Below are 27,101 nucleotides of genomic sequence, written 5' to 3' on the forward strand. Positions count from 1 at the left end.
GTGTTGTTTGATTGTTTGTTTTGTTGTCAAGTTCATGTTTGTTTGTCGTTTGTTTGCAACAATTAAAATTTTTTTGGATTCGATGACAGAGCATTTGCCCACTTCCTCGGGAGTTCCTTGCATGAAATTCCGTCGCATACTTTGATCTACGTCGGGAAAGGTACGTTATTAAATAAGGATATTAAGGTACATTATTATTAGAAAAACATCCCAAACTTAGTGTTTTAATCAACGAACTATACTACTGGAACGCGCACTGCCCATAAGCCACATGTTGTGTTTTTCCGGTCGCACACAGCTGTGCGTTACTGGTGTATCCATGGATTTGCAGGCGCTTAAAGTGGGCAAGAACTCACTGAGTTCTGTACTCCATACCAATGATGCTGATCTTAGAACACATTAACTTTTTATTGATTTTAAATCTAAGGGTAAATTAAGTAGATCAAGTGATGATGTACGGTATTAAAAATTGTAAAATATTCTTATTTGCTCTAGTTATCTCAAACAAATGCGACCACTTCTAAGTTGACGAATTCACTGAAAGCCACGAGTTATTTTTAATTAAAACTGTGACTAAACTATTATTTTAAATAATATCTCATCACATCCAAAAAACAGAAAACTTTTGACATTATAAGAAATCCAACTTAGAAATAAAGCAAAAATTGGTCAAAATAATTTTATTTTCTAACACGTAGATTAAGTGTGTCATGTTTGTAAATTTTATGTAGTTTACTTTGAAATAAAATACTGTGAATAAAAAGTTGTTTTTTTTCATCTGGGAAATATTTTAATGCCTGTAATCTTTGTTTCCGACTTTGTAAGAAAAATAAAAGTCAAAATCTCAGTTATTTTAATATTGTACAAAAGTCCGTTTTTTTTTAACTAAAAATAAAAATCCACGGTGAAAAGCAGCTACTAACATTTGTAATAATAAATAAATTGTAGTATCTAACAATTGTATTAAGTATAGAAGGCGTTTTTAAAGTGATGTTAGATCATTACTATAATGCCTGCCATATGGGCGGAGTTAGTTCTTGCCCATTTCCAGCGCCTGCAGACTCGGAACGCAGCCCAGGATTTCGGCTCGGTTTCTCCGGCCCAGAGCGCGTTCCATTATTATAATTCGATGGTTTTAATGTGTAATATAAACAGCTGGGCATTGTTGAACAGCTGAGCGTACGTCGGGTAAGTCGCAGTTCTTGTGATTGCAATATTTTGTAATGCTGTGTTGTGTTTGGAAATTGTATTGAATAATTGTAGTTGCCAATTGAAATTCTTTTTTTATGAATTTTTTGTTTGGGAACGACGATAATACTTGGCAACCGAGACAGGACGATAACTTTGCATTTAGCTTCACTGTATGATTTTTTGAATACACTCGTAATTATCTTTCTGCATTACATTGCCACTCAAACTTAACTAATTAATTTTCCAGCCCATCCCGACATTAATTTATCCTCGTTTGTTCACATTTCAAAGAGACTCTTTGAAGTTAAGTATCCCAATGTTGACATTTTGTTCATGTAAAATCTCAAGATTGTAGTTCAGTACGTTCTACCTATGTCATTGGTACTTGGTGGCTGATACAAACCACATTTACCGACCAATCTACAAAAAAAATGTACTCATCCAATAATTCAATAAAGCTGACTTAAAAAAATAAAAACAATTTCCAAGATCGTAGTTTGTTACTGTAATTTGTAAATCCGGTTCTGCAGAGCCGTTTGACATTATATCAGTTACTAAATATGTATTAGTCCGCAAACCTCGGAGAGCAAATGATACACATGCATAAACTTACAACAGTTTTATGAAAATTTGAAAATCAAGAGAGGAATAAAATAAATAAAATAAATAAAATATGAAACGGAATATTCGTCATATTCCAGGAACTTGTCGTTGATAACATTCCAGACGAGAGAGGAATTGTGAGCCAAGTAACGAGGGAATTCAATGCGACATGTTTCAGAGGGAATTTCCGAATGCTGCGCATTTTAGGGACTGGAATGGGAAGTACTTCCACTTTGCTTCATACTGAACACCCAATTACCAGCCCCGGTAACCCGGTAAATCTCATGATTGGACTCTGAATGATTTTAACTCTACTTGCTGTAACTGGAAATGCTTCAGAGATGTGAAGAGGTTTCAGTAACAAAAGTAGGAGGTCCTTTTATACGGATCGTCTTACTCACCATTAGCACAAATCACTGTTTACAATTTTCTTTTGGTGCTGGAAGGATTGTGAAGAAAAAAAGATTTTTTCCGGACATTTGCCATTGTACAGTAATACAAAAATATCAACGACACAACGTATCTAAATCTGCAATCTGACCTCTTCCTCAGGTGGTTATCTAAACTAACACACGGCACGTTACTGATTTCTACTCAAGTAGCCAAAGCCTTACTTCATTTTGACACTTATCTATTAATAAAGTTCGTATTTCACAAATGTCGGTTATTATTTTCTGGCACGTTACATTTTTATACTATGGGGTTACTTTTAAGTTAATTCAACAGTTTTAAACATTATTTACTATATTTCATTAATCTTTAAGGCATTATTAGGTTGGGGAATACAAGCACCTCACGGATTAATTGTTGCTTTCCGTACTTATTCCATCCGTCGACGTGTCATATTTCACACCACACTCATATGGTAAAAGTGTTAGACGGAGGTTACCAATTTAATTTTCACTTTATTAGACTACAACCAGTAAACACATCAGAGGCATCTATAAAAGATGACTGCATTCATTAGGGGCGTCCGCAGCTTGATGAAGCTGTTAGACATCGAATGCATGGTTAGAAAACATGAAAGATACGATAGCAACGTTTTGCGAAAACCTCAGCCAAGAACCAATTTTTCTCGTAGTATTTTGCACCCTTTAATTGTTCATAAACTGAAAAAAGAGTACTTTGAGCATCGGTCAAAACACAAAACACAGTTACGTGTGTGGTATATATACTGGAACAGGATAGAGTTAGAAATACCCGTACAATAATTTATATCCGAGACAAACCAGCAAAACACATCGAATATGATTTAATCATTGAACTAGCCATTACCGGCTATCGGTCCATCAGACCAGTACTCAATGTAAACAAGTTTTACAAATAAACATCTAGATACGTGTTAAACAGACACCGTGGAGATTATACTAACCACATTTACAGTAGATAATAACATTAATCTTTCTAAACGACAGTGCAGTGTAACATAAACATAAATGAATTGTTATAGAGATCAATAGTCTAGTTTAAATCAACCTTAACACATAATTAGACACATTTTGTTTGAACAAAACCAACAAAATTTAGTGGTAGTTTTTCATACCTTAAGGTTGTTGACAACGGTTGTCTGATGTTAAAAAATTACGTTTACAGTTAAGCTTGCGAGTGCTTAAGCCCAACAGCGGGATACACAATAGTGCAATAGGCTACGTAATAGTCGAAGTCAGACAATAAGGTCCTATGACAATCTCAAAGACAGGATGTTGACAAGATGGTTGGCTGAAGTTAAACAATTAAGATTATAATTAAACTTGGGTTTGTTGCAGTACAACAGCAGGCTGATAATAGTCAACTCAGATAATGTTTTCTTAGTAACTCCGCGCCGCACTGTTGCTAATTCCGACCAGCCCATTGTTATACCCAAGTCCTATGACAATCTCAAAGACAGGATGTTGACACGATGGTTGCCTGAACTTAAACAATTAAGTTTATAATTAAATTTGTGTGTGTTGCAGCACAACAGCAGGCAGATAATAGTCAAACTCAGACAATGTTTTCATAGGGACTTCGTTCCGAACTGTTACCCCATTGTTGTAAGCAAATCCTATGACAATCCAAGACAGGATGTTGACGCGATGGATGACACTGATTTCTTGTATCACTGAACAATGGCAAATGTATATAAAAATCCTATATCCAAAACTTTACTCCATTTGAGACTCTTCCAGCCATTTTCCCGCGCTGACTTTTAATTAATATAAACACATATTTCTTTAAGAGTGATGATGTAGTTTTTGTATTTTTGAGAGCACAAGTTAGATGGTACTTCTTAATGTTAAATTGCATTATGAACTAAGTTTATTGTATGTTTTATTTATGGGACTTAAATAAAATAAGAAACCTTTTGTCGAGTTTGCACGCGAGAAAAAATAGTATTGATCTTCGTTAAAACCAATATTTCCGCAAATCTACTATTGAAGTCAATGAAATTCAAAAGTTTATTTTGTAATTAATTTTTCATCATGGCGCTCTTAAAACGTGAAATATTTTCTTCAAAATTTATAACCTGTGGATCCACCATTTAGGTTGATTTATGTTTCAATTAAATATAAGATATTTATTTATTAGGACAGATTTCTACATTATGTAATTCTTCGCGACAAAATAATAAAATTCAACACCTTGCTGATTACAACCTAATAGATCTATAGCGAGCTGTGCGGTTTCTGTTGTGCTTGTATTTATCCCAATCACTATTTAAAAAATAAATATTGAATGTCATTTCAAAAGTGTCATTGGACGTTTTCTTACGTAAAAAATTCATGATTTTAACCAACAATATCCTTAACATTGAAATCTATTAATTTAAAATGTACTATAATAGTCTGATGAGAAGACAATATATTTTAGTTAATAAACGTAAACATAATATGGAAATGAGTATGAAAATATTAATAATTCTAATACATCACATATATAATAAATAAACTATTTAAAATAAATTAGAAAATAAACTATATTGGTACAACTTAATATATGTATACCAACTACTATTGGTATAACTTACAAACAACCGAGATTTTAACTATCTAAAAAAAGAATTTCTATTAGCACAAGTTTTATATCACTTGCTAAGTTGTTATAAAAAAGATATCACTAGCCTCATCAAAGATATTTTCACAATATTTCATAACCCTGCAGCCTCAGAAACTGTAAATGTTTCAACAGAAAACTTACTAAACGAAAAACTTCTGCGACCTCGTTCGTTAGAGAACCAATTAAAAATTGACGAATATTTGTTGAAGCGGGCAATGATCCGGCGATTGGAAAAGTTGAAGTCGGATGAGGCTTATAAACAGTTTGAATCCATCTGATTACGGCTTAAAACACACTCAAACCTCTTACACAGAGTGTTTTATTGGCCTAATGCGACTTACTGGAACATATGTTGAAACATACGAAATTTATGTCATTCAAGTGAGTTAACTGAGTGTGTCCCTTACTTTTGACAGTGGTATATGTATACAAAATAACATAAATTAAATAGAAAACTTCTCTACATTTCATTGAATTAAAATTTTCCAGAGAAAAACATATATATACGACGGTGGTATGAAGAGTTTCCGACCTAAAAGTGTAGACGGTAGCACTCGTAAATAAAAGGTACTGAATTGCATTGTTCATCTGTTGAAAGTTGCTCACCAAAGTTTCAGCAATTTTGGACGCACAAGTTGTTATGTAACAGTCATTTGAGTAAGTTTATATGACTTTTTTGTGACAATTGATGACAAATTCAAGTGTCAATCTATCATAAAATATCTGCTGTTTAAAGGCAATACGCCTTCGCAAATCAAAGATGAGTTAGATTCTGTGTATGGGGACTCTGCACCATTGTTTTTCACTGTGAAATTTTGGGTTCCTGAATTTAAACATTGCTGTAAGAGCTTGGAAGAACTTTATTTTACTAACACTCAAATAAAAATATTTTCAAAAATTATGTTTTGGTCTAAAGAGTTCTCGATGGTCTTTTACACTTTTTTGTCTAAGCACGTGTGGCAATACTGAATTTTTCAACTAAATAAAGTAAATAAATACGGTTCAACAGACTAGCAAGAGCAGCTTGACACCTGCCAGTTGAATTGTAGCTAAATAATGACCAATGGTGGAGATCACCGTATCCAACGTATCCGATCCTAATCAATAATTCATGTGCAACGAATGAATGGCGCTGCATGACCGATGTGTAATACAAACGAGCGAGTATTACACCAACAAACTGTTAAATGGTGTTCAGTGCGATATTGTTCGGCTAACAGCCTGCGAAGAATATTAAAGACAATCAGAAGGAAGATTTAGAGAACTCTCTGCTACAACAGCGGAGCATGCCGGGCCGAGCCGGTTTATACCTTTCTTTGACTTGCATTAATTTATCAGATATCCCAAGGGTTTCTGTTAGGTTTAATTTAAAGTCCTTCCCAACCGTTTCTGATGATAATTTACAAAGTTATTCCCTTGGTTCTCGCAGCCTGCCTCAATTATTAACTTCTGCTCCGGAATGAAACTGACAAACTCAAAGACTGTTTATTCATTTGCAAAGTTTTAATTTCAAACGAATTGACAATATTATAGTACAATTTTAAAATATATAATTTATTAATTGGCTCAGCGTATCCTTTTGATGGACTAAAATAATTTTATTTCTGTCTGTCTCCATGATATTTTGAAAACAAATTGATAAACTTGAAAATTTACAAGTATTTTTATTTCTATGTATGCAATATTGAGTTCGATGATGAGGCATTTCTCTCCATTGGATTTGGCTGAGCGCTAGCGAACATCTTTTAATTGGCATCATTGGTAACCATGAGGCAACGAGAAATTCGTAGGATAAATACATTTTTAAACAAACTGAGTACAACCATATGATATGCTAACATTTTTACATTGTGGCTTATAAATTGCATGAAACCTCATTTCTAAATAAACAAAAATGAGTTCTATGATGATGAGGCGTGTCCCTCCATAGTATTTAGCTGAGCTGTCACAAACTTACTTTTGCCTGATAGGGGGATGTTAACATTTCTTTTTTGTATATTTGTCTGTCTGCCTGTCCACAGAAAATTAAAAAAATTAATTGAGGTATAACTTAAAATGGTTCATAAACACTCAGCGAAGACAGTTACAAAGCACGTGGTGTGGAATATTTCAAAATTTAAACAATTTGAACATTAAAGTTAACTGACATTTTATAATCACAATTTTCAGTTATGGAAACAGAGATACTACAAATATTATTTTTATATTTCTCAAACTTGGTAACAATTGATTTTTTTAATTCATTAGAATAATTGATAACACCTTTAACTTCATTTTTCATAATACATGATCTACTAAGACAAGTAATTAGGTAAAAATGCTGTAGCTTGTAAGTTTTAAGAACATTTTTGAAAAAAGGCATATTTTATGGTACAAGTAAAATATTTAAGACAAGCCTTACAAAGGCAATGCGTATTGAACAAATTATAATTTACGTTTTGACTAATATTTTATAATATCAGACAAATTTAGATTTATTCCCTAAAGTCAGTTACGCTCATAATTCGCTTATTTCTTAGACAACCTATATAACGCCATTGAAAATCGAACTGCTAAAGACAACGGCTTGCACTCTGAAGATTATTAAAAACACAACAACATTCGAAAATTTCATCATCGACAACACACTGCAACCTTTTAGTTAATAAGTCAAAAAATGTAGTTGTTTTGAGATGTATAATTATTGAAATTTCAATTCTACTCGTATTTTGCACTACTAGTTTATGAGGCATTGCATTTGCAGTAGAAAATAATATCTAATGTATACAAATATAATGCTCTTTGCGAATTTCAAATACTTTACTCCATACCATAAAACCACTTTTTAGGCTCGTGAGTACAAAAAGTTTAACTGGAGAGACTGAAACTAACGATTTTATTATTTATTTACAACATACAACAACATTTTTAGTGGTGCAATAGAAACATATAATGGGTACTAAATATAACAATCCATTATTATTATTAAATCTTCCTTGATTGTTGATGCAATAACGTACTGAATTAAGGCAACAAGAAGAAAAACTCAAATACTACAAAAAGATGATAACTTTGTCATGAAACGCTCACGTCTATTCCTAACTAGCCTCAGGTACTCATGTTTTGAGGTACCCAAATAATTTCCTACTCAATTTCGAAAGACGCGTTATTATGTCTAGATTTATTTCATCCCACCACACGCACGGACTGGTGTTGTGGGGTCCTTGTGCCAGCACACAGTTCCCGAGAGTGTTTAAATTGCCAGAACAACCCGCGTAATTGCAAAGTGGAAGTTCAGAGAGTCGTGCAGGCCGGCTTTCAAAAGTTTGCAACTGTTTACTCTGCCAAGCCTCTACATTCAGGAAACATCATTGCATTGTTTGCCAAAATGTACATTGACCAATGACAGAGACATGCCCTCGTACCAAACTAGAGGCACGGAGAACTACATTTTTTACTTTTCTGTGACGCTCAGCCAGCAACTCAATCAGAGAAATATTTAAGGTTATAAATACATATTTACGCAACACAAATGTTTAGTTCCAATCTGAATTGTACGAACGCTAATCTAGTACCTCAATACGATTCAGTTGTGTGTATAACGTGACAAACCAGTGATTAGTAATGTAAAGCTAAGTCAGCAGGGTGGGAAACATTACAGTAATGTCTCAGTGTAATGGCTGCCATTACTTGCCGTCAACATGCCCTCTTCATCAACATCCTTTTGGCGTTCACGCCATTTTACTTGTTTTACAACCGCTATTACTGTAGAGTGATTTCTCAATAAATCATAATGATCACGATTATCCTGAACTTATGGACTTTCCAACATCTGATTTTCAATTTATTATTCTGAATAGTTTATGTTACACCAAAGTATGTTATTACAAAGTGAATGGTAGCAATACATCAGGCATGGACGCAATTGAATGAAATGTATTATTATTGACCAAAACGCAAGAGCACATTTTCAAAGCTTAGGTACTGAAAAGAGAGCAGCACAAGTGGATTCTTGAGAGTTATTATCCAGACATGGTTAGTACATTCTCTACCTGGTTTGTCAGAATGGCTGTTTAACAAGAAACCAGTTTCTTGCATAAGTGGCTTCTCCATATTATATGCAAATGGAAAATAGAGGATTTGGTTTTTCACTCAATAAAAGTGTGGTTTTAAAGGTCTAATAGTAGAACGTCATGCCGCAAATTAGACCTCAAAAGGTTAATCCTAAACAAAACGGCGGCGCTCGAAAGTGGTTAATAACAAAATAATTTCCAAATACATGGACTAACCGGTACTTTACTATAATATGAGGATCCACTTACTGACATAAAATGAAAACAAAGAGACTTTCCTACTTATACAGCCAAAAAATAATTTTACGGGTTTTTCTATACTAATAAAATTTTTATTTTTCTATTTTTTTTCAGTGACAAGAAAGGCCAATTAACTTAATTTTAAAGTAATAGAACAAGGAAAAACGTTAGACTAAGCATTTTTAAACATTACTTAAATGGTTTCCTTTGTTTATTAAAATCACCTCGAGTTTATTATATTAAAAAATACATTGCTAAAGAAGTCTCGGTATTTCCTGAATGTAAAACTCATCGTAATTTTAAAATTGAAAGATTATTTTATATTTGAATCATTAGATCAGGTACTGTTTCGAAGCACTTAAAAATCTCTATTCGAAAAATACCGTTTGATTGATAGAGAACGCTGTGCTATTTTAGTGTGGAAAAATCAGATGGAAACCATTAAATGAATACGTTTGGACGTTGAAACATAAAAAGAGCACAATCACCAATCCAACTACGAGTCTATAGCGGACGGGTTTCATCCCTATCACAGGCTCCATCGATTCCGGTAATCCACTACTAAATAGTAGTTTGTAAATGGTTTTGATATCACTAACTTTACAAAAGGGTAGTTGAGTTTTGGATAAAATCTAATTAAACGAAAACTTAATGAAAAGAAAAATACGAACAAATATACAGCATTACAGATATTTAAGAATTCGATGAAAATCCAATGCAAGTTTAACGCAGACGAAATCCTAGATCATTGAAACTTGATTTAATTTAATTAATCAACACACAATCTAATTTACCAGTAAATTAAACCTTTATCCAACGCTCTAAGATTCTTCACACAATCTAATAACAATCGTAAATTTTTTGACGAAATCCCACATTACAGGTATGTTTGTTGATAACATCGAAACGAATGATCAATGAACATGCGGATTTTGCAGCAAATTTAGTATTTGTAAGGTACACAATACACCAAGGATTCGATTCTCCAAAATTGTTGGGCTATTTCGGATAATCGAAATTTCATATAAGACGGACCGCCGTTTAGAACCTGCTTCCGGTTGGTATCGATATCTAAAAACCGAGCAGAGGCATTACGTAAGTGCCTACGGGGAAATAGTCTCTTTGTTATTTATAATCTAATCATTTCCAAAACGGAAAGCAAATTAGTAGCACAATAGTATATACAGTAAAAAGACCAGCCTTGTTTTGAAAGAATGTTTACAAAATAACACAGATTTATTATTGTTGAAAATGTAACAATATTTCGGCGCGTGCACGGAAACATCGCTACGGCAGACAACACAGTCTGGCTTCTAGCAGCAGTATTTATGACTTGTTCTCTGCTGAAACACTCACGAAAGGCATTGTTTAGTTCAGACAGCATGATTCCCATGTTGTAGCAAAGTATGTAACAATAATACATTAAACAATAAACTTTAATTCTTATAACGCACTTCAGGTGATCACACACTGGATAATCGCATACCTAATGTGTTTAAGTTCCCCACAACTCATAAAGCAAGTTTTCTCCGTTATTCTAAATATGTTGTTACTAAATTGTAATAATGAGAAGGCAAGTTATGTTTATTGATCGAAGATCATGCCTGCTGTGATACCATCGTTAACGTATGTTAATCCTATGGACGTTTAAAATGGCTGTATAAGCCTTTGTTGTAGCAATGTAAAAGATAATTCTAAGTGTATACTCCAGAGATCAAATATGGAATTACTGAGAGAAATAGTTTTCAGATCCAAAATTAGGAAATATCTTTTTGTTAAATATGTACAATTTGCAAAAAATACTTTCTACCTTGCTATTCAGTCAAATGCTTCTTTCCTAAAGGGTATGTGACTGCTATTTGCAGTAAAAGACTTGTATTGTCATGTTACCACTCCTGGGTAGATTACGCTGGCAATTCTCACCTTGGGAAGAAGATTACGCGGGAAACTCTTACGTTCACCTTGGAAGAAGATTACGCGGGAAGCTCTTACGTTCAAATTGGATTTTATATAAAGGTACATTACATTCAAAATTCGTGACACGCATGATTGATATTTCATCCGTATTTCACGCAAAACCAGACGGGAAGAGACAAACCTTATAGCTAGAAACAATTAAAGGATTTCTCCTTGACGCTTTGAATGTCACATAGTTTATCTTAGAAGACTTGAAAATATGTCTGGACAGTCAAGCTATCTCACCTTTCACCTAGCGTCAACTATAGCTAGTCAAGCAAATTTATTTAAGCTATCAATAAAATTCTAGGATAATATTTGATAGTCAAATGTAGATTCTATATTAATAAAGTCTTGAAAACACCCAAAATTATAACAGTAAAAAGGTGCTTTTCAAAGAAATACAGAATATGGAAATGTAGACATACACACGCACATTTCTGTGGTTGATGGTACTCATCATCATTCCCAAAAAATGTGTCCTATAAACATAGGTGGATACATTTTTCGTTTATCTGTTAACCGCCATAAAAATTAAAATATTAATATCTCTAGAACTATTAATAATACAAGCCACAGAAGTTTTTGACACCCTTTTATGAAAACTCCGTATATGTACATATATATATATATATATATATATATATATATATATATATATATATATATATATATATATATATATATACACGTGCTAGTAAGAGACTTGCTGGAATAAAACTTCTTAAACCATTAAATAATACGCTATAACAAAAATATACTTTTCAACAAATATAAACTATCCCATCAGCTTTATATTTAAAATATTGGGAAATAGAAATTAAGTTGAATTTAAATGAATAAGAAGAGAGTCGTCTTTCGTTTAACTGGTACTCTTGGTTTTAAAATGAACTGATATGCGATTTAAACATTTCTTAAATTGATCACATTAGTACCCGGTTTGGATTTGACTGTTAATGGTAAATTCCTTTTAGGTTGGATCAATTTTCTAGTTTATTTTCACTGTATGGAATCACATGTACAGATAATAGTCTCTCAGAATGTTGATGAACATCAAACAGATGATTGGTCATTCTTATTCTGAATGGAGTGATTGTTTGCAAATATAATATTTGGGGCAGAATTTACAGAATAGTTGATAAATTACGGTTTTTTATCTTGCAATTAACCTTCCCTTAATGAAATATTCGATTTATTTTATAAAAAAAAGTTTTTTCAAATATTTTTAACTGTTTATAAACGCCCATACATGAAATATACTTCTTCAGACAAAAATATGTATAACTATTTTCGAATATAATGATTTAAATGAAATATTTACATAACCGTTTGTACTTAAGTACCAATAACACTAACAATACCTGCAAAACATGACTGGTCAGAAAAATAGTGAACCACAGTTTATTCATCCGTGTAAAAATACTGACGTGTAAAAGTTCCAGTAACGAATTAACCCGACGTGGTAAAAAGTAAAAAGAACTTTAATGTGACCGCTTCTGAATCAGCGATGTGTGTACATTTTAAAAGCAAAAACACGACTTGCCGTTGGGAAATTCTCTGTGAAGTGGCGAATGGGGACAAAAAAGACTTTGATTTGTTTTAATGTGTTTGTCAAAGACTCAGAGAAGTTTTTCATAAAAGTTTCAAATCATCACAAGCAAATACAAATACAGTTGTAATGACAGAGTTGGAGAGGGGTGTTTTGTTTGTAAATGTCTGTGTTGGTCCGGTCGAGCCAGAGTGTGGTCGTCCTGCTTGTTTATCCCCAGGCTTGTGTGATTGAATAACACTGGCTCTGTCTCTGTTATTAGTTATAATATTTATATATTCGTTTAAAGGTCTTCTTGCAGTGAACTTTTACAAATTCTCCTTTTAATAAATATCTGCTACAGGTTATATATTTCTACCAAATATATATATATATATATATATATATATATATATATATATATATATATATATATATATATATATATATAGGGTGTCCCGTAACTCTATGAAAAAAGTTATACCACGTTATTGCTCAGGTCAAAACAATCATATTTAATAATATGAAAATGGGTATCCAATGCTTAGATTCCCTTCTTTTAATATCTCAAAAATTAATATGTTAAATTAATCAAAATTTGGCTGAAATGTATTGATAAAGAGGCCAGTTACTGAAAAATATGATTAAATTATCTTTAGTATTTTAAAAATGGCGTCTATTAAAACGATTAAACTTTTACTACCTTAAAAACCACCAGTTTGCCTTAAGAACTACAAGAATGACAGTTTTAAGAGGATTTTATCTTAATTCTAATGACACAAAAATTATTTAAATACAACAATAAATAACTGATTTAGAGCAAATTTACTGTGGCAAGACATGGCCCACATTGAGGTTCTCAGCGAATAGCCAACAAATCAAAAACTGAATAACTCTGGGTAACTAAGGGTTAAATATTCTCTTAAAATCGTTATTCTAATAATTTTTAAGAAAAACTGCTGGTTTTTATTATATTAAAAGTTTCAGTAACTGGCCTTGTTATCAAAAGCATTTGAGCCAAATTTGATATAATTTAACTACTTATTTTATTAATGGGAGGAAATATAAAGGCGGTGGTTAAAAACCCGTGGACACAAGAAAATGTAAAAGAAAAATTAGCAATTTTGTACTAAATGGTTTTAAGCACTAAGTATAGTGTAGTAACAGAGAGTCATTATTTCAACAAAACATGGATACACTCATATTCCACTTCAGTTCCACTCGAGAACTCCTTGTTTGTACCTAATACTTTGAAAAAACATCTTCTTCTTTCTTATCCTCACGAAAACAAATACGCGTTCCACTTCCTTCGCCTCTTCTCAGGATAAAAATATCGAGTATTATCAACTCGATATTCGAGTGCAGACTTATTGCTTCCTGAAACTAGTAAATGTTGAACAATTCAGTTCAAATCTTTCACAACTTGGTGTGTGTTACAAATGTGTGTACTGTATAGTTAAAAACGGGTACTGTTGATTTATAAGCAAATACACCACAATCCCAACATAGACTACAAAAGAAGTAGTGGTGTTCAATTACAGAACTAATTGATGACTAATGACTATCGGACAGCTTGCAAGATGAGCTCTTTAAAAATGAGAACTTTAAAAAGAAAGAAGCCCTTCTTGACGCTGGTGTTTATTCATACTTCACATTCATACGAGATTCGTTCCGTTTACAAGAAAACATATACTGTAATCCACGATACACGTTACTATCTCCCGGTTAGAGCTTATAAATGCCGAGGGGATACAGTAAATGTTATTCCTTCCCCAGGGTGGATTACCCCATTACTTCGGCACTAAACCCATCTGCCTCTTGAGCGGTATCGGGTCTGAGAGGTGGTTTTATAGGCTGTTACGTCACCCGGCGTGAATTCTGATTCGTTCTTGTATCCACCACTGGTTGTAAAACGGTATCTTTACAGTTCTAGGTGGAATTATAATTATTTCAAGGTTAACCAGTGATTACACTGTGCAACTGCGGTTGGATGTAAGAAAAGTTCAAACTTTTTAGCATAATTGTTGGTTTTTATTGATCAAAAACTTATTCCTTACTTTCTCCGACCTGGGAAGATGGTACAAAGCAACAATGCAGAATTGAACGATCCGCTGGGTAACAGTAAAATTCTATAAGACGAGACGACACTGAAAACTACTTAGGAAAGATATTTTATTTTTTGAAGAATTGTCTCCCTTTCACAAAATTCAGGATTTTAAAGCTTATTCGAAAAACATTGCTTTGGAATATATTCTTAGAGGAATTTTTAATGAATGTCATTAAAGTCACGTACGTATAGAATATACATAATATTCCCATAATACAAATAAGGTTTTAATAAGAAATGCACTTTGACCTTGCAGAAGAGGATTTTGAGGAGCTTCCAGATTGGTTACTTCCGTACAATGTGATACAATTGTTATTTAAGTACAAAAATGGTTACAGCATATGTAACAGTGGCGTGACAAGTACATTACATTTATTATTATCGGGGAGGCCCTAATCATGTCGTTGTCCGTTTGTCTACCCGACCGTACGGTAAGACTTGATAGAAAGGTCTTAGAAAGTAGAAATTTGGCACATATACCCAAGGTCCAAGGAAGGGTCTATTGATTTTAAAGCCAAACATTAACATTGTATAGATTGTTCAACTATCTTTCCAATCGTTGTTTTGAGATAAAATTTGTTGCTGCGCTTCTTGGCCTTGTGACCTAAAAAGAGTAATATTTGTTATTTTTATCTCTAGTCAATGATAAAACATAATAAAACATGTGCGATACACTATAAAAGTATCCTTCTGTTTTGTGGCAAGCCGATTCTAGGTCAAGTAAACCCCAAGAACATGTTTAGTACAAAGCAGACACGGATTAGAATGCCAATGTTTCGACAATATTAAGACGTTACTGTAACTACCTCGGCTCCTTCATTAATAAAGGCAACTCTTTAAACAGACTGCATCAGTCACTAGAGCTAAGAACTCGTCAGTCTCCGCTAAGGGTAACTTTTTATCCGTGTTATCCCTGCTATAAATTTAGAGGTTATAGATGATAGCGGCTACTTGTTAGAAATACACCACCGATCCCTCAATACTGAACAATATCCCTGTAACATAAATATTCCAGGGAAGGAAAATAGTTCACTGCAAAACAGATTGCTTCGTAGCATAATAGTGGATTACCCTAGTGAAACAGGAAAAATGATCTAATTTAAATTTGCATCAAAATTAATTGTATAACCGATTCTATTAGAACTGGTAAATTGTTAAATTCTACAATTTTTTAAAAGCTTCATTTCTATTTGTGGAAAACAAATTTTGACAATGGTGCACTTAACACTTTATTGGATTTGGCTGAGCCTTAGCGAATAATATTACATTGGTTTAATGGGTAACCATGATGGGAACACGAATATCGCTGAACAATTAAAATTGTAAACAAACTTACAACGCCCATAAGAGAATTTTAACATGTGACATATTAACACATGTAGCCTTACTATCTTTCAACATCGTTTTGTGTGACTTTGGTGAGAAGAATTTTATTATTTAAGCACTTGTATGAAACCCAATTTAATGAAAAAAGTGTTTGTATCATGTGGCAAGATAGCTCGACAAAGTTATCATCGGTGGACTTTAGATTTTGCACAATACCTCATTTATACATAAAACAAAATGAGTTCTATAATGATAAAAGCATAACCACGGAATTTGGCCGTCTTGTTGAATCCTATCACTCAGTAGGTTGCCACAAGTTTTCTTTGGGTTTGCCGAGGGATGTATGAATTTTCTTTTCTGTGTGATCGTCCGTCGTTCTATCTTTATAATGTAATGCAGATGGACTGAAACTCTGCATTTATCGTCAGCGAAGGCTGTTATATAACACTTCATATGGCGTATTCCTAGCTAGTATGGTACAAGTACCGTGGTCGCTACTGTTTACCATATAATAACATAAGTTCCATACGAGACACGACTTCCGTCAGGTGAGTTATGGCGAGGAGGGTCGGCTAGACGTGACGTCATCGTACGTATACCGCCCAAGGCACGCACACACTCGACCTTATCGACCTGCGTAATTTACCGCTTTTCTGGCCGTAAATATACTCTAGTGTGACAAAACCTGGGTGTAGTATTCAAATGCGGTACAACACTTTCCTTCTGACTAGACCGTCGTATTCACATAATAATACGCGGCATGGCATTTGTACAATTGTGTAATTGGAAATTAAATTGTGTGTGTAACGAACAATGTTTAGACTTGGTTTATATGCCCTTTCAAAGGTCATCGCTATTTGCGTTATTATGATACATGTTTCACCGTAAGACAGAAATAACGGTAACAATTCAGAGTTTATTTTATACAAATTTTGTTGCATGTAGTGTATTATTTAATGACACGTGTTAATTATATAAATACGCCATACCTATTCTATGTACTTTCCTGTGTTTTAACCCTGAAAAAGCAAATCCAGAAGGAGACTTTCCAGTTTTTGAAGGACTAAGTAGGTAAAGCGGCTGAACCCATTAATTTGCTTTTTAACTTAAAGCAAGAAAAGAGACTTTGGTAAAAAGTAAAATCGCACTAAAAGTATACTTTTGTAATCAAAATAATACATTTTACTGGTTGGTTACTGCTAATTAATAATATAGTTAAAAAATATTCTTTCTATAGTTTAATTACATTATTAAAATTACAAGCTACGTAAGAAAATAAAATTATAACTTGGATATGAAAGCTTCGGAAATAATCGAAATTTTGCGTTGAATTAAAGTTTTGTAAACAAATTAGTGACATCAATAGTCTAAATATTTTATGTTAGCTATGTAGCGACATAGCAAGAAATGCGAAATAATATATCAACTATATTTAATTACTACTAAATGTAAACAATACAATACATTCCCAAATTATTTATTTTTTGGACGAGGCCTTTCGAGACCAAAGGCTTCAACATCAGGCGACTCCACAAATATTTAATTGCTGTTAAATATGATCTTGCATATATAGTGAACTAAGGTACTTACTAAATAGATTATTAAATTTGTAAAACGGGATAAACAATAATCGGGTTAAATAATCGTAATAATCCAGTGGCAAGCAAGTGGTCAAGTAAGTACAAAATAACTCGAAGCTATAATAATAAAAAAAACCAACTGAAGGCACAAACGATTGTAAAGTTTAGCTCTGCGAGAACGGCACTAGCATTTGAGTTGATAAAACAACTTATTGCGCGGAATTGATTTAAAAGCCAAGTTATGATCCACGATAAACCCTCTCGTAAGCTTCGACTGGCGGCCGGGTTACTGAGATTGTTAGCTTCAAGTGCACGACAAAATGGAGGAATAAAACGTAAATAGAATCATTAAATCAGTGTTGTGTTGCTCGCAGCAGAGACAATAGCGAGTAATCGGATTGCTCGTGTAAGAGAGCTTGTACCTTGCGGGGGGGGGGGGGGCAATCAACCCTCGGGAGGAGAGCCTATAAATGTTACAACCAGGTCTTAACATTCATGACGTAAAACCCCCCGGGGTTTCGATACCTGTGCGTTTACGGTCGGTTGTAAGAAGAAATGAGATGACAAATCACTAGCCTCTCTGTGGTCAGGGGGTATTTTGTTGCCACTGGAGTGGAATGTGTGTTACAGGAAATCTTACGTGTTTTTTTTAGAATAGCTACTCATAATCGATTAAATATGTGACTAAAATTGTGATATAGTGGAAATTTCCAATTGAAAGTAATGGAACTGAGTTATATTTGCTGACAATTAATTTAAAAGAAACTCTCATCGAAACTAAAGGAATCGAAACTCTCATTCAGTACATTTTTTAAAGTTACATATAAAAAAGAATAAATTTATTGCAGCAATTTACATTTTAATCTAGAGTAAACTATGTAACTTTAAACTCTAATCCTTACATTCTGATGTAACTTAATCGGTACAAACTGAAGGCGTCTAGACGACTCGTAAGTTTCCGAATAATAAGTGGCACTAATCTTAAAAAAGTCTTTTTACCATGAAAAGCGGATTGATGTTTTTTTACCAAACAACAAGCGAAGCTGGACAGCGATGACTTGATATTTCTTATTTAAAACTCAGTTTTCTTAAAGAATAACAATGGAGACCTTCCATTCACTAAACGCCAACTGAAGAGCAGTGGACCGCCACTATCTTCCTACAAAACTACCAGATGCCACGACAACAAATTAGTCCAGTAGATGATGGTAAGAAAAGTGTAAACTGTGTATTTATGCCATTCAGCACCGATTTTCATAACAATTTGGATTTAGGTTCTACTTGTCCTCTACTTCAAAGTCTACCTTGTGCCGGGGGTCGCTTTTTTCCTTGGGGTGGATATATTGAACATTATTTGGAAATCGATAAATTGACTAATTATAAGCAACTTTTGTTTATGAAGTGATTTTTAGAAAATTAATACTTTTAGAATTATTCGCGAGTGAAATTATCAGTTTTCAGGAAAAACAGTATTCAGAAGTCTTTCGCGAATACTGGAAAAAAAACATTAAATTGAAAAATCTGTTGGGAACAAAAATTATAGATAATAAAAAACAAGAAATCACGTATTTATAATATTAGCAGACCCAATACAAACGGAAGTATTATTTGTTTAAGGTTGTTTGTTATTTTCAAACGCAAAATGGAAAGTTTCTACGTACAATAGGCTAACCAAAAAGCAAGAGAATCTTTTTAAAATTTCTTTAAAAACCCTTTATTTTTATTGTTTATAAAAGTTCCTAGCATTAAAACTAAGCGAGTTATGAAGAGAGTAATATCAATTCCTATCCTTTCGTCGGAAAAAATAGTGAAAATCTCACCCTCTCTACCACCCCATTTGAAAAAAATCGTTGGCACTTTACAACTCACTGTATTTACGTTCGTATGATACGTTCTGAGTTTTTGACTAGTTTAAAGTATATTATTTTGAAAGAAATTGAGCTTAAAGAGAAAAAATTCATTATCGTAATGGCGATACCGCCTTTTATTTAAAATAACTCATAAACTACTAATGAAACAAAAATTGTAAGTTAGAAAATTAAAGCTTGCGTGCATTCCCGCAAAGTGCCTTTTTTGAGCCATTTTAGCATGAACCTTTTAAAAAATAAGATCTGAACAAAATATTTAGATAAAATTATAGCTCTTAAAAAATACAAAATGATTTTTTGAAGGACTTAATTGCTTAAAAACTAAGCGAGTTATAGAGAAGACCCAAAATCACATTTATGTAGAAGTTAGAACATGTAGTTAGTATATTGTTGAATACATTATAGTGGCTATAGTTTAGGCTTAGCTGAACTGTCACTTATACATACAGGGTGTCCCACGCGTAACTCGGCAAACTTATCGAAGGTTTCCTCTCATCAACGTAATGAAAAAGGTTATATTACGGGTTGTTAGTGAACTACAGCTAGCGAAAGATTTCGTCAGATTTTCTGGGAGTCCTATTATCAACGGGAATAAAGGGAAACTGATGGGTATTTTACACCATCCTCTTCAAAATTAAATTCTTTACACTTTTGGTTAAAATGTTTGCGTGTCATTTAATCATTAAAGTTATATATTTTAAAACATATTTTTCGAGACCGAATTTTGCATATTTTGTCTGATATTTCAGATATCGTCGTACAGGTCTGGGACGTATTTTATCAATTTTAAAATTAATTTGACATAAAATACGATTAATGTAACACATATCTTTGCGCCATGAAACATCAGTTTATCCTGTATGAGATAAATACACGGGAGAATGTTCATTGACTGGACTAATAACACACGCGTACACTGTAAAAGGAAGAAGGTACTTACACTTCGATAGCCTTGTTCCAGTTGATGACGTATCCGGACAGTACGAAGCTCTCGATGTTGACTACGTGGATGTTGCCCCTCTCCGAGCCAACGTACAGCCATTTGCTCTGCAGCGGTAAGTGCATGTATGTTATCCTGAAATGTAAACCGAATACGTCACAACTAATAGAAATACATTTTTTCAAAATGTATAATATGTTAGTACTTCACTTACTTTTTTGCACGTATCACAAAATATAACTTCAATTTCAGTTAATTTCAGTTGGTTGACTCAGTTTTGCTCGAAGTATTAAATTTGTGACCCTGTGCAAATTTTGTGTTTGCTTTGATATTTTACGATCTGAAATTATTACCTAAGTGTTTTTGCCACTGCAAATCTTTTACTATACAGTACATCGACATTAAATAGCTTCCATTAGCTAATGTCAATCCGTTACGTCTTCCACCATTTGTCTCGAGGCCTGGTGTAGCGTCAAGGGGACAATGTATGTAGAAGGTGTGACAGTCTTGGGCCCTATACATTATACACAAAGCGTTCCTGAGCGCATATTGTGTTGTGAATTTACTGCGGTGATGACTTCTACGTGACTTCCACTTCTACTACAAACGTTTGTGGCTTACTAAAACTGGCGTCTCTTTAATTAACAAATAAATCAAATACGTCTAGTTTATTGAATATAAAATTAAGTACTATAAATACTAAAAAGAATCGCTGATTTTCTCATGTAAGGATGAGATTAAAAATTTTGAAATTTTAAGTAAATCAACGATACTGATACGTCTGGTAGTTGAAAAATGATAAAATATCTTCAAAAAGCTGACCTTACAGGACAATGAACGTGAATTGATTAAGCAGAGAATCGTTAGAATCCATCATAACAAATGTTTCTAATTTTTGCTTAAAATTAACTGAAAAAGGAGAAGCAGTTCACCAAATATTCAGTTTTAATTCCTTTTAGCATAGTGGTATGGTTTAACATTAAGACCAACAGACTAACTAAGGATCAAGAATTTCAAATTTAAATACAATAAAAATAAAACAGTAGCAGTCGTGGGACTGCCGATAGAAGTGAAAACGGAACTATTAAGTTGAGAGTAATTAAAACTATATGCAAAAATTATATGAAATTTTTTATGTTTTATTTATTAGTTACATATGATGGGTTAAACAAATCAAGAACAAAATATAAATACAAAGTGGTTGAAAAAATAATTAATATACAATTATCTTAACAATATCTTAATAAAAAAGTACTGTAAGATTAAAGAATATTATTTTAATGAAAAAAAGTTCAATGCAATCATTATACTTGTTGTAATTGCTCAATATTAATAGTTAGTTAAACATAGAATACAAGTGAGTAAACACCGAGTGAACAACAGTGAGTTGAACACCGTTGTAAATAATACAGTTATTGCTACGGATAAAGTATATAATTGCAATAACAATTAAACCCACAATATTTTTAAAACTAATGAATTAGTTAAATTAACTTGGTTCTTTCGTAAAGGTATTTTTATTGCACAATAAACTAATTTATTGAGTTAATACGGTATCAGTGAGCCAATGCGCCAACTACAGTTCCGGCAGAAACGTTCACTCATCACTTCATACGCTACTACAGGCTAAACTAAACTTCCAAAAAAAAAAATGATAAATTACAAAAAAAATATTCATCTATTTTCACACAACTTTCTCGCTGACAAATTTTGTCTGACCAAAAAATAAAAAAAATCCTCGCTTACTACTTTTTTCTTGTCATTGTAAACGCTATGTAAAATGTAAACAATAATCAAAATTATTTCGAAATTTTTTTAATATTTAAAAATGTAACCAATAGATTGCCAATATTAAGAGCTTTAATTTGACGCGTCTTACAGAATTGTACGATATTGGCTTCACTTTTAAATCGCGAGAGGAAGCCGTAAAGGTCACTGATTTTCGCAGTCTGTTTTCATACTCCGGCGGGACAGTTTTAACACAGCGAGACTGACTTTTTCATGTAGGTTAGTAGTCCGCGGCCAAGTCTACGGTTAAAAAACCACAGCGAGACTGACTTTTTCATGCAGGTTAGTATCATTAGCATGTCGGTGACGCGAACCGAGGATTTTACCCTCTACCAAAACGCTCAACGCGCCTAAAGAAGTTTTCACTTCAAAAATTGTGAACAAAAAATATGACTCAAATTAAAAAATATGCAAATATTTAAGTTTTAATAACAATTGACGCTTTATAGACAATTAAACTCTATGCTATTAAAAATTTAAAAACGTCCATTACTTGTACTCTTATGTGTATGAAATTAGAAATGATCTACAACATTTCAAGTGATTCCAGAAAATATGAGTAACACATAACACTAACCATACGGTTTTATCCGGATTTCTAACCATTACATACTAAAATGATACTCTTCTGTAATAATATTCATGGCGGTATGTTTAGTAAACTGCTTTCTACATTCCTTGCTAATAAAAGTATTACACACTAAGGGGAAGAATGTCACATAACATACTTTTTCGTCCTCTCAAGAAGAATAAAATAACGATACAATAAATAACAATTAACAATAATTTGGTTAATCGAAAACCGGGCCCAAATCGGCACAACCACTCGGTATTTCTCTATTGATAACATATTCGATAAAATTCCTTGTTAGGTTGGGTAAAGCACCAAGCATAGTAAAGTACCTGGATACAAAAATATCACACTTGAAGTTAACCTTTTTCGTAATTACGTAATGTAATTACATAACGTATCTATGTAATGCTATCTCAGCCCGGTCTCTTTTGGCTTATCAATAGTAATAGAACAGACCACCCGCAGTTTTGCAGTTACACTGTAATGTTTTTTAAACGTTTATTGAATTTAAATACTTTACTAAAAATTTTAACAAAATAAAGTAATAATTTAATACATTTTGTTTATGGAATAGTGTGCCACTTAAACTGTGTGTAAAGCAATTGACATAAACAATTATTTGGGTTTTGTTTGGGATAAAAAAAAAAAAAAAAAAAAAAATAGCACAATCGGATTTTATTGCAAGTCCTAAATCTGATTTGCTCCTATAGCAACGCTTTACGATTGAGAAATAAATAAAAAAACACGTAACCAATTCATATACAACTGGAGTTTGACGAATACTTTAAAAAGAGTTATAAAAGACAACGGATCAGGAGAACGCCCAAGATTTACCAGAATTACAACTGTGAGCCCGTTAAAGCTTTACTCCAAACAATAAGCCATCAAGGGTTGATTTGAATCAATGCGATGGGGATCACAAAGGCAAGGCAGATTGATTCTGAGGTTTATTCTTGTTTGCACGCGCCAACTGTTGACTCGGCGCTGGCAATAGATCCACGGCTCAGCGGACCAAAGAGAGAATTAGGCCGGACCCTGTTTGGCGAGCAGATAATGCAAAGCTCGACATAGTTAAGCGTATTATAGTATCATAGAATAGTACTGGTTTTTAGTAATTTATTCAGTTATTAAGGTTGCTTTAAAAAAACACAACAAGATACCCGACTATCTTGTTTTATAATTTTGGCAGTTATATATCAAAAGCCTGCTGGTTTTCGCAAGGAGTCACATGCAGGAGATCGTCACCCCTGTCACACATAATCTAATAAGAAATCGTAAGTCTGCAGACCCCTAGAGTTGTAAAATGGTATAATTACACCAATCCAAATTACATTAAAAATTTCTTACTCAGACATATTCCGAAACACATAAGGAACCTGCAGATGCCGCTGTTCGTATAAAAAATCGACCTCTGACTGGCAGGGAGATCGGCTCTCATCTATACGAATATACTAGACTGACATTTTTGATTCCATCTATTTGCTGGACTAATTTACGTTAATTACGTTTTGCTATGGCCGTCTTGCGCCTATAATCTTTTCTTCAATGGATCTTAATACCTCAAAAATAACCCAAATGTTGCTTTAACTAATGTTAATAAGTAATTTTTCTATTCAATACTTAATTCAAAAACAAATAACATACCTTATTTTGTTCCTTTGATACGATTTGATATAAATATGATTGACTTATAAAGTAATTGTAATGTTATTTATGAGGTTTGTGGACCAACAATTAAAGTTGTTTTTTTATTTTAGTTTTGAGATTCGGTAATTATTTTTGTACAAAATTGTTTGTTATGATCAGTATGATAATTGTTATAATATCTCGTGTACGCATCAATAAGAAATAAACGTTACCACGCACAAGCCTATGTGGCCCATGTGGCACAAATGTTTTTGGAAAAAGGTGTACTGTGAGTGTTTGTAAGTTGCAGAAGTAAATTTTATTTTGCCTTCATTTACATTTATTATCGAATTTTATATTTATATAGAATATTTAGGAGCACTGGACCCAAATGAGCCTGACATTGTTTTTCGATTTCAACAGGTTTTAATCTTAATCGCCTACTTAAGCAGTGCCTCGCATTAAAATGAATGCAACACGTAAATGAAAAACATCCATTCTCTGATTAGCGCAGCGCTCCCGACCTCAGATTACGCATTCGAGACTTTTGTCTTCTTAAACATGCACCAGTAGATCCTGTTGGCAGGAAGCTTGATGTGCGGTAACATCTCTCTCACTCAGCTACGCTTACTGTATGCAACGGTCTTACCTCAATAATGTGAATTGCTTGATTTAAATAAAAAAAAAAACACATTCTTTAGTTTCATTTTAGTTTAAATATTCTTTATTAAGTATATTAGTATATTAAAATAATCCATACACATTTTAACAACATTTATTTCATGATGTAAAGTCTCAGTTTGAAAACATTCTAAAGTTTTAAATAATTTATATGTAAAATTGTTTTAACTATAAAGCACTTTATTAGATTATTATAAATTGTTAATGGCCACTAAATGTCAGTTTACGGTATTATCAATGACATTACCCGAGTCAAAGGTATTATTAATTTAGAGAAAACGGACTTAAGCAACTGGTCGGTCGAATGGAACGATTGGAACTGTAACCCCCCCCCCCCCAGCAACCTGATTCTGGAGCGACCACGTGATCTGCCTACTGCTTGGCATAAGTTATTTATAGTATACAGTATAGTAGGCTGATCACGTGGCCACTTGCGAATCAGGCATGAAGGATGCCATGCACATGTTTTAGACTGTGAGCATGTATAACAGTCTTCTAAATATTTATTTTCAGACAATCCCGAATATTAACGCACTATCGTAAGTTTGCAACTATGATAATCTAGAGAAGGGTATAAATTATATAACACTCGAGTGTTATAAGCAAGAGCATTTGCAAGAGGAAAGACAGATAACGTGCAAGCCGAGAGATACCATGTTGTTTCCAAGATGCGCGAGAGGATAACCACGGCTAGTAACAAGGGGGGCAGAGGGGAGCCGGCTCACAGATGAGCTCGCGACTTCCCCCTCCACTCCACATCTCCAGTAGACTACTGCGCATCTTCGGGCCTAGAGCCACATAGAATCTCTCGACCTGTACAGCTGTGACTCACTGAGGTAATAACTGTATACATAATTATTACCAACCTCTCTCTCTGGAACTTGAGACTATGCACGACCTCTGGCCTCTTCTGGCGGAAGTTCCAGAGGTGGAGGCTGTCGTCAGCGGTGGCGGTCACCAGGGCTCCCTCGTTCATCAGGAACACGATCTGGACGACTGCAGCGTCCGTCTCGTGACGCACATGGGAGTCCACTCCCGGTCGTCCCAGTCTGGTGGAGGAGTTAAGGAAAACGTGGACACAGTTTCAGTGCTTTTGTTATATACCCCTATTAAAACTACACATATGATACTTCCAATGGAATAATTAATGAAAATTGAGAAAGCAACTGTTGAGGGGAACGCTTGTTCTTCACCCAACAATTCCAGAATAACATAAAGTACTATAAGGGTTACTGACAGGAACCCCTCGTTTCCCTTACTGAATATACCAATTGAGTATAATGCAGTAAATTTAGCATAACTTAACTTGACTGATTTGGAGTATAAATATAACACATCCACGGGGTAACAAACAATTTCTTTCACTTATAGCGTAATTACAAACTATATTTAAAAATATCAATATATTTATTGTGTGCACGACAAAACCTTTGTAGGACCACTGGTATCTACAGCAAAAGATGTCTTGCAATTATTTCGATACGGTGTAATAAAATACAGAATGCGGAATAAATCCTTGCCATGAATTATGTGAGGATTACAAAATTATTATTAATAAAAATCTGTAAATTATTACAATGCGAATTATAATTTAAGTACACATTAAATTGTAAGTAAAAGTAATCGTTTGATGTTATGTGTATACATATAAACATTACGTATAAAACGAGAATGCTACTAACATATAGCATGGGAAAACTAAGCCATCAGCGGAAGAATGTATTATATGACAAAACACCTCGGTGTCCGCTCTGATACTTAGGCACACGCCCCTAATTAGCTTCAGCAATCAGCAGGGTCATATACTCGACCTAAGTAATATGAGCATCATTCTATATCTTACTGTGTAAAAACATACCCAGGAAGCAAACATGATGTAACCAATCTGTGTAACAGATATAACAAAGATTACAGAATGACCTTGGTTTGTGTGTGTGCTCTGATAATTAACAAGACGCTCCTAATTAGCTGCAGCAATCATCAGAGTCATATACTCGACCTAAGT

General features: G+C 33.5%; 1 protein-coding gene across 9 annotated transcripts in view; it reads right to left on the reverse strand.

The window, feature by feature from the left end:
- LOC124360103 (syntaxin-binding protein 5) overlaps positions 1-27,101 on the reverse strand; it is a 698,891-nt gene that overhangs the window by 131,701 nt on the left and 540,089 nt on the right. For all 9 annotated transcript variants that reach the window (XM_046813426.1, XM_046813425.1, XM_046813422.1 and 6 more), the window contains exons 3-4: positions 25,963-26,145; positions 20,428-20,562 (exon numbers count right to left, since the gene is read on the reverse strand). In XM_046813426.1, coding sequence (XP_046669382.1) covers positions 20,428-20,562; positions 25,963-26,145 — 318 coding nt within the window. The remainder of the gene's footprint in view (positions 1-20,427; positions 20,563-25,962; positions 26,146-27,101) is intronic.

Source organism: Homalodisca vitripennis, chromosome 4 (assembly GCF_021130785.1).
Source record: "Homalodisca vitripennis isolate AUS2020 chromosome 4, UT_GWSS_2.1, whole genome shotgun sequence".
Taxonomy (NCBI): domain Eukaryota; kingdom Metazoa; phylum Arthropoda; class Insecta; order Hemiptera; family Cicadellidae; genus Homalodisca; species Homalodisca vitripennis.